The sequence below is a fragment of the Manis javanica genome, chromosome 5, assembly GCF_040802235.1.
Source record: "Manis javanica isolate MJ-LG chromosome 5, MJ_LKY, whole genome shotgun sequence".
Lineage (NCBI taxonomy): Eukaryota > Metazoa > Chordata > Mammalia > Pholidota > Manidae > Manis > Manis javanica.
Window position 1 is genome coordinate 106,099,309 of NC_133160.1, and position 12,397 is coordinate 106,111,705.

At 44.4% G+C, this 12,397-nt stretch overlaps 1 protein-coding gene across 3 annotated transcripts in view; it reads left to right on the forward strand.

Annotated features, from left to right (window-relative positions):
• The first annotated feature begins 742 nt into the window (after positions 1-742).
• HPSE (heparanase) overlaps positions 743-12,397 on the forward strand; it is a 40,706-nt gene continuing 29,051 nt past the window's right edge. For all 3 annotated transcript variants that reach the window (XM_073237372.1, XM_037021188.2, XM_037021189.2), the window contains exons 1-2: positions 743-1,076; positions 10,790-10,935. In XM_073237372.1, coding sequence (XP_073093473.1) covers positions 847-1,076; positions 10,790-10,935 — 376 coding nt within the window. In that variant the 5' untranslated portion in view covers positions 743-846. The remainder of the gene's footprint in view (positions 1,077-10,789; positions 10,936-12,397) is intronic.

Consider the following 12,397-nt stretch of genomic DNA (forward strand, 5'->3'; position numbering starts at 1 on the left):
CCTAAGTACATGTATGCTTGTTGTAATTACATATCAATGAGGAAAACTGAAGAAAAGTTTGGCCAACATCTAAAGATAAATGAACAAAGGGGAGATTTGTTAAAGGCTCCAAATTCAAGGAGCAGTCCTTAACCTGAGCTTGTACGGAGGTTTGGGTCCCGAGTGTCAGATGGTGCGCCGAATACCCAAGGCTCTTTTCATGACAAGTTGATTTTTATAAGTTCATCTTTTTCTAGCTGGAGGAGAGCTAATAACCTGGTCATATTTTTTTTAGGCAAAAGTAAGGTCCCTGGGGAACAGCTCTCCGTTGAGCCAAAGGACACCTGATAATCAGATCTGGGCAGGCTCAAGTGACAAGTGTTTAAAAGCCAGATGTGGGGCGAAGTGATGAATGCTCTACCGGGGGCTTTAGTTGAGGTTGCGAAGACCTGACGCCACCGCCACCTGGATGGGACCTGGAAGAGGAAGCGCTGGCGTCGCGACCGGCGAACAAGGGACCTCGTGCTGCGTCCCGGGCGCTGCCTCCCAGGCCTCCCGGACGCTTGGCTCAAGGCCAGGCCCTCACCCTTCAGTGGGTGTGGGTGCTTTCAGGAGCGGACGTGACTGCAGCGGACTGGAAAGCGTGCAAGGAAGGGCAGCGCGCGGGGGAGGCGGGGCGGCGCTGGGAGGGGGAGGGGGCGGGGTGCGCGGCGCGGGGAGGGCCAGGAGCGGGCGGGGGTGGCCGCGGAGGCCGGGGGAGGGCGGGAGGCTGGGGAGGGAGACGCGCGCCGACCGCGAACGGAGGCAGCACGCCGTCTGCTCTCGCAGGGAGGCCGCGCGCGGGCGGGGCTGCCAGGTGAGCCCGAGATGCTGCTGCGCGCGAGGCCGGGGCTGCCGGTGCGCCCGCCGCTTCTGCTGCTGCTGGGGCCTCTCGGTCCCTTCCTGGCGGGCGCCTCGGCGGGACCCGTGCAGGCGGAGGATGCGGCGGAGCTGGACTTCTCCACCGAGCCGCTGCTGCACCTGGTGAGTCCCGCCTTCCTGTCTGTCACCATCGACGCCAACCTGGCCACCGACCCGCGGTTCCTCACCTTCCTGGGGTAAGCGCCCCGACGGCCAATCTCCATTCTTTCCCTGCTCAGTCCCGGAACCTCTCGGTCTCTCTCTCCCTTCCTCCCCCCAGCTCTATTTCGGCAGCCTACATCAAACCGCTCCTTCCCGCCTTCAGTTAGTAAGGGGAAATTTGGAAAAGAAACTTCCCACCTCTCTCAGCAGCGCGCCCAGAGATGGGGACCTGGGCAAGTGCACCTGGAGGGCTGTGAGCGCTTCGATCTATTGCCCAGTGTAGGACACCTAAGACCTTGGACTAGGTGGACTTTTTTTTAAAGATGGAAAAGGCCTGAAAGAGAGTAAGCTCACTCCATTATAAGTATGTAATTTTATGCTTCATGTAAAGCTTATATACTCCATATAAGTTTATATATAAAAACTTTTAAAGAGCACTTTTGTGCAAGGTACAGAGATTTCTCAGAGTACAGTTTTTTTTAATCCAAATTTTATATGAGACCTGGGAGACTGTTGCAGTGACTTACAGAGCCTGAATACAAAGCTGCCTCTCCAAGATGAGACTGCAGAATGGGGGACGCTGCTATACCAGCTGACACATTTTCCTCACCTGAGAACTGAGGCTGATACAGGTTCACTGGCCCTGTCCCGTGAATGCAGGCTCTCCCAAGATAAGGAGCTGTGGGGACAGTCCCAGGTCATCTAGTCCACCCTTTCTCCCCCCCACCCCAACCCAGACATTTTGTTAAAGACTGGAGGATAATGAAAACCTACAGAGCATAACATGCAATAGATAAAACTGTTTGTTTTGTTAATTTTCAAAACAGTGTACTTCTGTTCGTGAGCTTCTCTCTAGTGGCTCCTGACCACTACAGATCCCTTCCCATGGCAGAGGCCGTCTTGCATGCCTACACCTCAGAGGTATCTGCAGACAGCTCCACACTCTTCCCAGCTGAGACCCCAAAGACTGCAGCTCACAGAGGCAGGAGCTCCTTCTCCTTCTATTCAAAGACCCCGCTTCTGAATTAGCACCTGAGGGTACATCTCCCCAAGAGTGTCAGCACAGTGCCCAGAGTGACCTAGCCATCTCAAAATACAAAGCATTTAGCTTCCACCTCAGAAGACAACACCAAGGTTAGTATCTGTCCACAGAGGAGAGGGTGAGATGGACAAGGTTCTGTTACAGTTCCTCCAGGTGAAGGTGCTTGGGTGAAGACAGCAAGAGCTGAGGAGATGAAAGCTGAAGTAATACTAAGGAGGGCTAATAAATAGAGCTGATACTAATTGGGCCCTCATCATATGCCAGCCTCTGTTCTAAGCATCTTCTAGATGTTAATTCATTTAGTCCTTGCTCCAAAATTATGAGGTCAGTACTATTATTATCCCCATTTTTAAAATGAAGAGATTGAGGCTTAGAGAGATGCAATAACTTGTCCAGGTCAGCCAGCTCTTACATGAAGGAGCAGAATTTGAACCCAGAAGCTCATTGCAGAGACAAGAGTACGCAACAAGAAAATAAAAAAGTTTATATTTTTTAAAGGCTAGTAGGATAGGGTATAGCTGTAAAGATTGTCCAGAAACAAACTGAGAAGATTGATATAATGAAGATAAGCAATGACTTGAGTGTAGGAAAATCAGAGCCCAAACCTCTGAAGTGCTTCAAAAGCAGCCTAAGAAAATTTAATCAGATGGCACTGTTATGGTTTCCTATGATGACAAACAGATTTTTCTTTTTACATGTCCAGCTAGAGAACACACAGTACACAGAACTTAAATAATGAGAACAATCTAGAATTGGAAAGGAGCATCTTTTCAGTTTTCCTTCTTCCCAGAGGTAACTAATCAACAAGCCAATCAGGAACTTCCTAAGTCTGACTATGTGGAGAGCTGGGAAGAGGCCCTGGCCCTCAAAAATGGGAGGTTAAGACTGGTGGTACTCAACAGAAATATAATATGAGTCCCAAATGCAAGCTATACAAGTAATTTAAAATTTTTTAGTAGCCATGTTTAAAAAGTAAAAAGAAACAGGTGAAATTAATTTTAATAATAGTTTATTTAACACAAAATATTCCAACATATTATATTTTATCATGTAATTAATATAAAAATATTAAAGAGATACTTCACATTCTTTTTCTAATCAAGTCTTCAAAAGCTGGTGTATGTTTTATACTCAGTACATCTCATTTCAGACTAGCTACATTTCAAGTTCTGACCACATGTGGCTAGTGGTTACTGTAATGACAGTACATCAACATTCAGTCAAGACACACACACATGCACAGGTCACTAATACAAGGTAGGAAGTGGCATACGGGGTCCATGGTGGAGATCCTAAGTTCTACAGAGCAAAAAGAGTGGTGTAAACAGCAAGAGTGCCGTTCATAAGGATTTGCTCTTTTTTCTTCAGCAGAGTTCATTCCTTTTTGCCAGTTTAATAAATATTCATTACTAATAACTTTCAATAATCGGATTCCTGCATCTCCGTTGGCGAAGTTACTTTTCATATTTGGAAAAGCACTTACCAGCAATGTCAAGTGCACATTTTGATAGCCAATGTTGGAAATAATCTCAGGCCTTCTCCATGCCTGTTGCTGAGAGAAATAACCACAGCCAGAGAAACAGAACTGAGAGCAATCCTGAGATATAGATTCGGATTTTTCTGAGCCCTGAGAGTACTCCACCCCTGATGGATGCTCATCATTCCCTTCCCTCCTACACCTGTCATTGTCTCTCTTCACATGATAACCCTGCTGTACCCTCCTCATAGAATATTCCCCCCACCTCTCTGCCCTATCTAAACTGTGGCTCTCCTCTGTCAACCCAAGTGGAGAAGTAGATGTGGCTGCTTCTCTGAAGTGGCCCTTTGGAGCAGAAGCTGCACTTTCTCTCCCGCTACAGCTCTTTCCCGTTCCCCCGTGTAGCTTGCAGATGATTGCCCACCAGTTTGAACTCCAGACTACTGTAGTTCAAATCCCTAGTGGCTTGTTACCTTGGGCAAATCACTTGCCTCCTTCTATTCAGGTTCCTTGTGTATAAATGGGTTGAAGTGAAGTAACCTATGCAGTGTCTAAAACACTCACTTGGATGAACCTGCTGCATGCCTGCAAGGACTGCTCGACTCCAGCGTGAGCTTCACCATCCCAAGCCCGGCTCTCATACTGCGCTCCTTGTCAGTGCACTCTGACATACCCCTCTTACTCACTCCTCCTTACTGATTGAAGATTGGCACTGATCTCAGTTTCCTGTCCACTCCCACATCCCATCGTCATCCTGAATGACTTCAAGTCCACTTGAATAAACTGTCCATTTCTTCACACCCATGTTTTTAAATAATCTTCACTCAGTGTTGTACTGGAACCAGCTTGCACCAGCTTGTAGTCATCTCTTCCCAGCTCCGCATTCAGTGACATCAACCTGGTATCTAAGACCCACCCTGGTGGGAATACTTAGCAAATATTGGCAAATACTAAAAATCAGGGCACATTTTTAGGGCACCAGCTTACTGGCACACACTGCTTCACTCTATCTCAGCCTCCTATTGCCATGGCCAAGCCTTGAGTCTTTTCATCTAAGAACCTTTCAACCACTGAAATCTGAAGTTAAAATCTTCTGTTCTTGGACCACAGTCCTTACCCTCTTAGCTCTTTTACTCTTTGACTCACACCATAACTATTTTTCAAGTACCTTCACTGAACAGCCTCTTCTTCTCTCTACTTCTAACACATCTGATTTGGGCTTCTTGATTTACCACGAGTCATTCTGTGATAGTATCTCCAAACTGTTGCCCCAGTGTTCTTGCTAAAACCCAAGCCTTGCTTAGTACAACTGTGTTTTCTCTCTTTGGGATCTATTAGGTGGCCGTAAGGTCTGGAAACGGGAAATATTATCTAATCATGATTGTAATGCATATTATTAATAAACAACTTTTATGTATTTGCTTCTGCTTCCAGTCGTAGTGGCCACCCTATATAGCTGAGCTGTCAAGTTCTTGGAGACCAGGAGGAATGCTCCTGTCACATGGACTGATGTTTCACTACAAATTCTTGGCCTCCAGACCTACTTGGCCCTTAGTGCTACCCCTGAACTCTTCATGTCCTGCCTCTCTCATTCTCTACTTCCTTCAAATCTCTGCTCCCACCTCCACCTTATCACTCTTAGCTTATGACCACATTTCTGTTTCCCAAAGAAAATGACATCCCTAGGCAGGAAGTTCCTTTTCTTCCTGCCACCAAACCTGCAGAAATACCATGGCTATGTGTAGCTTTCTCCCTTCCTTTCTTCTCAGGCCAGTTCTTCTAACTCTGCTCTGAATCCTGTTCCCCATCCTGCATCCCCAAAGGACTTTGCTCCATCAATCACCTTGTCTCTTCCCTGTGTCTCCAGCCTCTCCTTTCTTATTGAATCTTTCCTCTCAGCATAGAAACATCCTCTAGTCTTCACCATCTCAAACACCTCCCTGCACATGTGCCTCTGCAGTTAACCCCCTCTTTTTCTCCTTCCCTTTGCAGTCTTTCTTACTGCCCATTTCTTCCTTGTTCTACCCCCATGAAGTCCCTATCATTGTGTCATAAAACCAGTCTCTCCAACATCATCAGTGACCTTCTTTTGCTGCAAAATCCAATGAATACCTTTCAATCTGATCTTATTTGGTGCCTGCTATGGGTTGAATTTCTGGGCATCCCCCCCAAATTCGTATGTTGACATCCTAACCTCTAGTACCTAAGTATGTGACCTGATTTGGAAATAGTGTCATTGTAGACATAATTAAGAACAGGTCATACTGGAATGGAATGTGCCCTAATCCAGTATGAATGATGTCCTTATGAAAAAGGGAAATTTGGAGACAGATAGGCACACAGAGAGAATTCCATATGAAGACTAGTGTTATGCTGCTATAAGGAACTACCAGAAGATCTTTCCCCAGTAACTAAAGAGGGAGCACGGCTTTGCCAACACCTTGATTTCAGATTTCTTGACTCCTAATCTATAAGACAATAGATTTCCGGTGCTTAGGCCACTGGGTTTTGTGGTATTTTGTTATTGCAGCCCTGGTAAACTAAGAGTCTCTTGGAAGTATTTGGCAAGGTTGAAAACTGAAACACTGTCTCATCCCTTCGGATCTGTGTCACTTCCAATTCCAGGGGTTTCCCCCACCTCCCTACGTTATTTTCCATTTCTTCCTCTAGCTTGTCTTAAATGTTGATGTTCTTCAGACTTCTGACCTAGGCTTTCTTTCACTTCACATAGTCTTCTGAGTGGTCCCACCCACTTCGCTGGCTTCAGTTACTATGGCCTCTGTGTGCTAGGAAATGTTTGACATCTGGCTCCCTGGGAGGAGGGGAGACTGATTTGTTTTTATGATTTCTGGTATGGGTACTCCCTCCAGGGCCAATGTCAAAGTGCCAACAGTTTAACAACTGGTTCTCAAAATCTAACAACTGGTTCTCACAGGCTGGTCCAGACCAGCTCCAGTACTCCTCTGCTTTTGTGTAAACAGCTTGTTTCTGCACAGAAGGGAAAATCAAAATACCTGCAGACTTGTCTTTCCCCTAACAAACTCCAGAAATGGCATGTCTGCAGCTGTGCTCATGTGTTCTTTCATTATTTCCGTGTCACTATGGTAGTGGTAGATTTTTCCCCATTTCTTTTTCCTATATATGATAGAAGTACTGTACCTTTGATAAGTTTTGTTTTCATGACAGGTTTTGCAGGTGTTTTTAATTGTTTTTGTCATAGGGCATTACTATTTTGTCATAGGCCAAAACAAGGCAATGTTCCATTGCAAAGGTGGTAAACAAAACCATCGTTAATACTAATAACTTTGATGCACATGATTTCCTTTACTTGGCAGGAGCCATGGTGTTGGGTTCTAATTTAGTTGAGAAAACAGTCTTTGTCTGGCCCCACTTGCCCTTTCATCAGGCTGGTCTCCAGTGTTCATTCACTTAACAGACACTTACTAAGCCCTAGCTGTGTGCCAGGTCCTCATTCAGGCACCGAGGAAATTCTGATGGGCCTCATGTGTGAAGCCCCTGCTTTCACAGAGCTGACATTGGGGTGGGGCCTGGGATTGGTAAGAAACCAGGGAAACTAACAAGGAAGCTAATTTTAGAGAGTGGTGGATGCTGTGAAGAAAGTAAAGGCAGTGAGATGTGACTGAGTGTGACTCAAGGTGCTACCGCCACGCCCTCTGGGAGGCGGGCCGGCTCTGGTAAATGATCCTCCACTATCATCAAGCACAGTCAAAATGCCAAGCCCAGAAGCAGTGTTGGCCAAGCAGAGGAGGAGAGCCAGCCTGGAGTGTCTCTGAAGGAGCTCCTTTTATCAGTTTTAGGGCCATGTCTTTGCACCTTGGGGCTGGGAGTTACTAGCCCCTGACTTGTAGACTGAGGATTCTCCGTGCTATACCTCACCTGGGTGTGTCTCCTGAGCTCCAGACACACAGGGCTGGGCCTGATGGAAATAAGTTTTTTGGTGTTTCATTAGGATCTTAAATTCTGCAAAACTGAACACACACACACACACACACACACCTGCCTTCATCCCTATCTCCAATCTATCACTTACTCTTCATCTCAGCAAATAATACCATCTTCCAAGATGCTTCCCAGGAAAAATCCTTGACTCTTCTCCAATGTCCAATTGAACACGAAATCTAGTATTATTTATATATCCACGTGTGTCTTGAACTTATCCACTTCTCTCCATCCACTCTGTCACCTTACCTCATCTCATCACTTTCTGTCCACATTAACATGACCACAGTAAGTGAACACCGCAGCCTGAGATTCTTCCTCAAAAGAAAAGCCTGATGAGGCCACTACACAGCTCTGAGTCCTTCCATGGCTCCCCATTGCTCTTGTATAAAGTTGGACTCCCAGACACGGGAGCTTACAGGTCCTCTGTGACATGGCTCTGCTTGCCTCTCCAGTTTAACCTCTCTCAACATCTCCCTGCCCCAAATCTCTAGGCTCTAGCCACACCCATCAGCTCTTCAGTGGTGCCATATTCTCTTCTATTTCTGTCTTTGCACAAACTTCCCTACACATGGAACACTTGTTCCAGTCCCACCTCACTGTCTTTGATCTGGGTAGGATTTATTCCTTTTGAATGTCCAATAGTGAAGCCACTTCACCCTCCCTGGAAAACTTCTAACCACCCCCACCCTCAGCTCAAAGTCAGGTCAGGATCCCCTTTGTCTGTTCTCATAGCACTGTATTGACATTGCCTATTTACTTATTTGTATATATTGCTAGATTATAAATTATATGAGAACAACAGCTATCTCTGTCTTATTTGTCATTGTATCTCTAGCAGTTAGCATAATGCCTGGCAGAGTGGGCCTGCAATGAATCTTTTTTTGAATAAATTAACAGATGTCTATGTCTCCTTTGAATAAATCTTCACCTGTTCTTAAACTAACACACACGCACAAAACTACCTTGAATAAATTAAAATATCATGTGCTTATTATGAAAAACTTGTAAAATGCAGAAAAGCAATAGAAGAGTCTACTGTCCATCTCCCCATATAATGACAACTGTTATCTTCTTCAAAAATATTATTTTCATTGTTAAAATCACACTACGTACTCAATTTGTTTTTTTATTGTGGTAAAATATACCAAACATAAGATTACTAACTTAACCATTTTAAAGTGCATAGTTCACTAACATTGACTACATTCAAACTGCAGTGCAACCATCACCACTGTCCATCTTAGTACTTTCTCATCTTCCCAAACTCAGGCTTTGTACTCTTTAAATAATAATGCTCTCTTCCTCCTCCCTACAGTTTATTTTACTTGGGTTTGTAACAAAGTGGAAATAGTTCTCCTCTGAATCCTTACTTAGTCCAAGTTAGCATTTCTGTTTATCTTCAAGTGGTTTTGAGGCTCCCCTGGCAGATGCCATCCTTCTTAGCATTCCTGTCAGGTCTTTGAGCCAGGGAGAATTTCAGGTTGATAGCATTTCTGAGGCTCACCTGTTGCTGCATTTGCTCATGCCAGGACCCACTGTGTGCTTAAGGGGCCCATGAAAATATTCTAAGGTCCCTGTGGATAAAATTAAAATTCCTGTGGCTAGGATTCTCACCTGGCCCTGGTTGGCTAGCTCCCTGCACACCTGTGGGCAATACTTTGCTATTGACTCTATATAAAGAGCTCTGCCCAGTGCTCTGGGCATGACATGGTGGCGGGGCGGTGGGGCTGCAGGAGAGCAGAGCAGAGGCTGGAGTGGTGGCAGCGCCAAGACAGAGCCAGAGGACGCCTGTACGGGCAGAGAGGCCCAGACTCAGAGACCAGCTCGCTGTGTGCAGACTCACTCTGAGTGGATGGGGTGTTAGTGATTAACCTGCCACCATGGAAATAGAGTTGGGTATCACCCTTTCACCCTAAGAACGTTCTGTCATTTCCTTGGTCACATTGAATCCATAGCGAACTTGCCCAGGGCTGAAACCCATTGGCAAGACAGTCCCTAAGACCTAAAGAAATGAATGTTTAGGTCAAAGAAAATGTTTTAATATATAACTGAACATATTTGTCTTTCTATAAACATCATCATAAAATACACTTCTAAGTGTTTTTTTGTTTATGGAATAAGAGGCTCATGAAGGCAAAGGTGCCTAGTTAGGGAGCATAGTAAAAAGCTCTCAAGTTACAAACAAAAAGTTGATGAGGAGAATCCCTGAAGTTTTTAATGCAGGAGACTTATCTTTTGGTCAGTTTCTGTCTTTTAATTCCTCTTTCCTAAGTACAAATAAAGAAACCTTTTGAAAATTTTACGCATGTAGTTAAGCAGAAGAACATCTTCATATTCCGTATTTCAGGTCAGGCATTTGATTCCTAGGATGTCAAAAGACTTGGCAGTTCAATAGTTCTCCTGGGATGAGTTTCCAGTTTGAAATCAGCCCGCCTGCAAACTAATTAACTCAACTGTTCCAAGAACTACACAGCATTGGTTTTATTTCTTTTCAGAGGATTTGGAAAGCAGAGTAGCCAGGATCACATATGTGAGCCTTCCTGGATGTACCACAGGTGCCCCTGCTAACTGGGTCTAATGTTTTCTTAGTTTGGTTCACATAAATATTCATGGCATTTTCATCTTCTGAGGGAAGGAATTATAAGTCATTCTGATTCCTTTCTATAGCACTTGGTACCTTTCTGAGGACCTAATAGGCACCTTTCAGGAGCCCTGGAGCTTTATGAGACAGGCATTTAGAATTGCTCAAATTGGAGATGTCAGTGTTAGGAATTAGAATCTTAAATAATTCTAAGTTATTTCACTTAAATGTAAAAGGATAGTTTCCCTTGGGGAGGGAGGTTAGGGAGAGGAGGAATGTTAAATTACTTCTGAACTTCTCTGAGAATATGAATGTTTGAAGACCATCTCTTTTTCAAAGAAACACAGAGTCATCTTCCCTGTAGTTTCCACTCTTTTACCTCTGTTCCTCCATCAATCATAGAAGGTTATGATTTTTTGCAATTTCCAAACACTATCCTACTTGTCAATTAAAATACAAGCTCTTGCCACAGTTAGAGCACCAAGTTGCCTTCAGACACCTAGAAGAGCAACCTTGCAAACAGAGAGATTCAGACTGAGATGATTCCCCAGTATGACTTTCCCCTCCAAGGCCTGTATGGCTAGATATTAAGAAATAGGTCCACCAGGAGGGAAGGGAGGAAACATGTTTGGCTAGATTGTTTTGGGAAAAAAACATTCTAATTTCTTGCTTGTCTCCATAACAGCTCTCCAAAGCTTCGTACTTTGGCCAAAGGTTTGTCTCCTGCATACCTGAGATTTGGTGGTACCAAGACAGACTTTCTAATTTTTGATCCCAAGAAGGAACCAACCTTTGAAGAGAGAAGTTACTGGCAATCTCAAGTCAACCAGGGTGAATATTTTTAAAGATTAACTATATACTTCCATTAACTGGAGTCAGTCATGAGCATTCTTGGAGAAATATTATTGCTCACATCTAACAATAAGAGATTAAGGACTTCCCACTGAGCTGTGGGGACACCTACACACAATGAATAAGCAGTGGGCAGGTCTCCTCCTCCCGGCGGCTTCCTGCAGGTGAGTCCTCCCGAGTGAAGGTGTGCTGGGCATGCCTGGGAGCTGACTGTGCTGTGAGTAGTGAGTGTAGCTGAAGAGGGAGCATGTGGGCAGAAACATGTCAAATTGAAGAGAGCATTTCCAGCTGAATACAGCAATGGATTGAAACCCATTTACTCCAGCAGTAGATATGGGTGACAGGTATAGTGAGGGGGCGGTACGTGGAAACAGGCTCTGCTTCTAAGAATGGCTCTTATGACTTGATTTATTGGGTGTGGTTCTCAGGCTTTACTGACTAGACATAGTCACCTTGGGTGAGTTTGAATATTTGGATTCTTGGACTCCATTAGATTACGAGTTTAGCAAGCTCCTCAGGTGATTCTGATAGTGGAAGTCTGTGGGCTTCACTGGGGAAACCTGCCCTAGGGAGCCACGAGCCATTTGCCCTGGGTCTTTCATAAGTGCTCTACACACATCAAATGGAAGTTAAATCATTATCTTAACAATTATTAAAAATATATACATCATTGAATTATTGTAATGTATATATTAATGAATTGTATTTCTGTATTTCATGTATTACATATTTTCCTTGTTTATTTTCTTTACTTGGAAGTGTTTAGAGCAGTTAGTAATTCGGCCAGAACTGATAGAATAGTAATTAGAAAAAATTTTTTAAAAAGCAGGAGGGTTTCCATTTGCAGCAACATGGATGGAGCTAGAGGGTATTATGCTCAGTGAAATAATCCAGGTGGAGAAAGACAAGACAAGTACCAAATGATTTCACTCATATGTGGAGTATAAGAACAAAGGAAAACTGAAGGAACAAAACAGCAGCAGAAGCACAGAACCCAAGAATGGACTAACAGTTACCAAAGGGAAAGGGACTGGGGAGGATGGGTGGGAAGGGAGGGATAAGGGGGGGGAAAAAGAAAGGGGGTCTTACGATTAGCATGTATAGTATGGTGGGGGCACAGGGAGGGCTGTGCAACACAGAGAAGACAAGTAGTGATTTTACAGCATCTTACTACGCAGATGGACCATGACTGTGAAGGGGTATGTGGGGGGAACTTGGTGAAGGGGGGAGCCTAGTAAACATAATGTTCTTCATGTAATTGTAGATTAATGATACCAAAATAAAAATAATAAAAAATAAAATTAAAAAAAAGCAGGAGGGTTTCCTTGGAATAACACAGAATAGTTTATGTTTAGACTAGGCCTTTTCTCAAACCAGTCATATGCATTCAAAAGGTCCATAAGTTTAGACAGGAAACTGTCCTTTGTTCATCAGTCTTCTT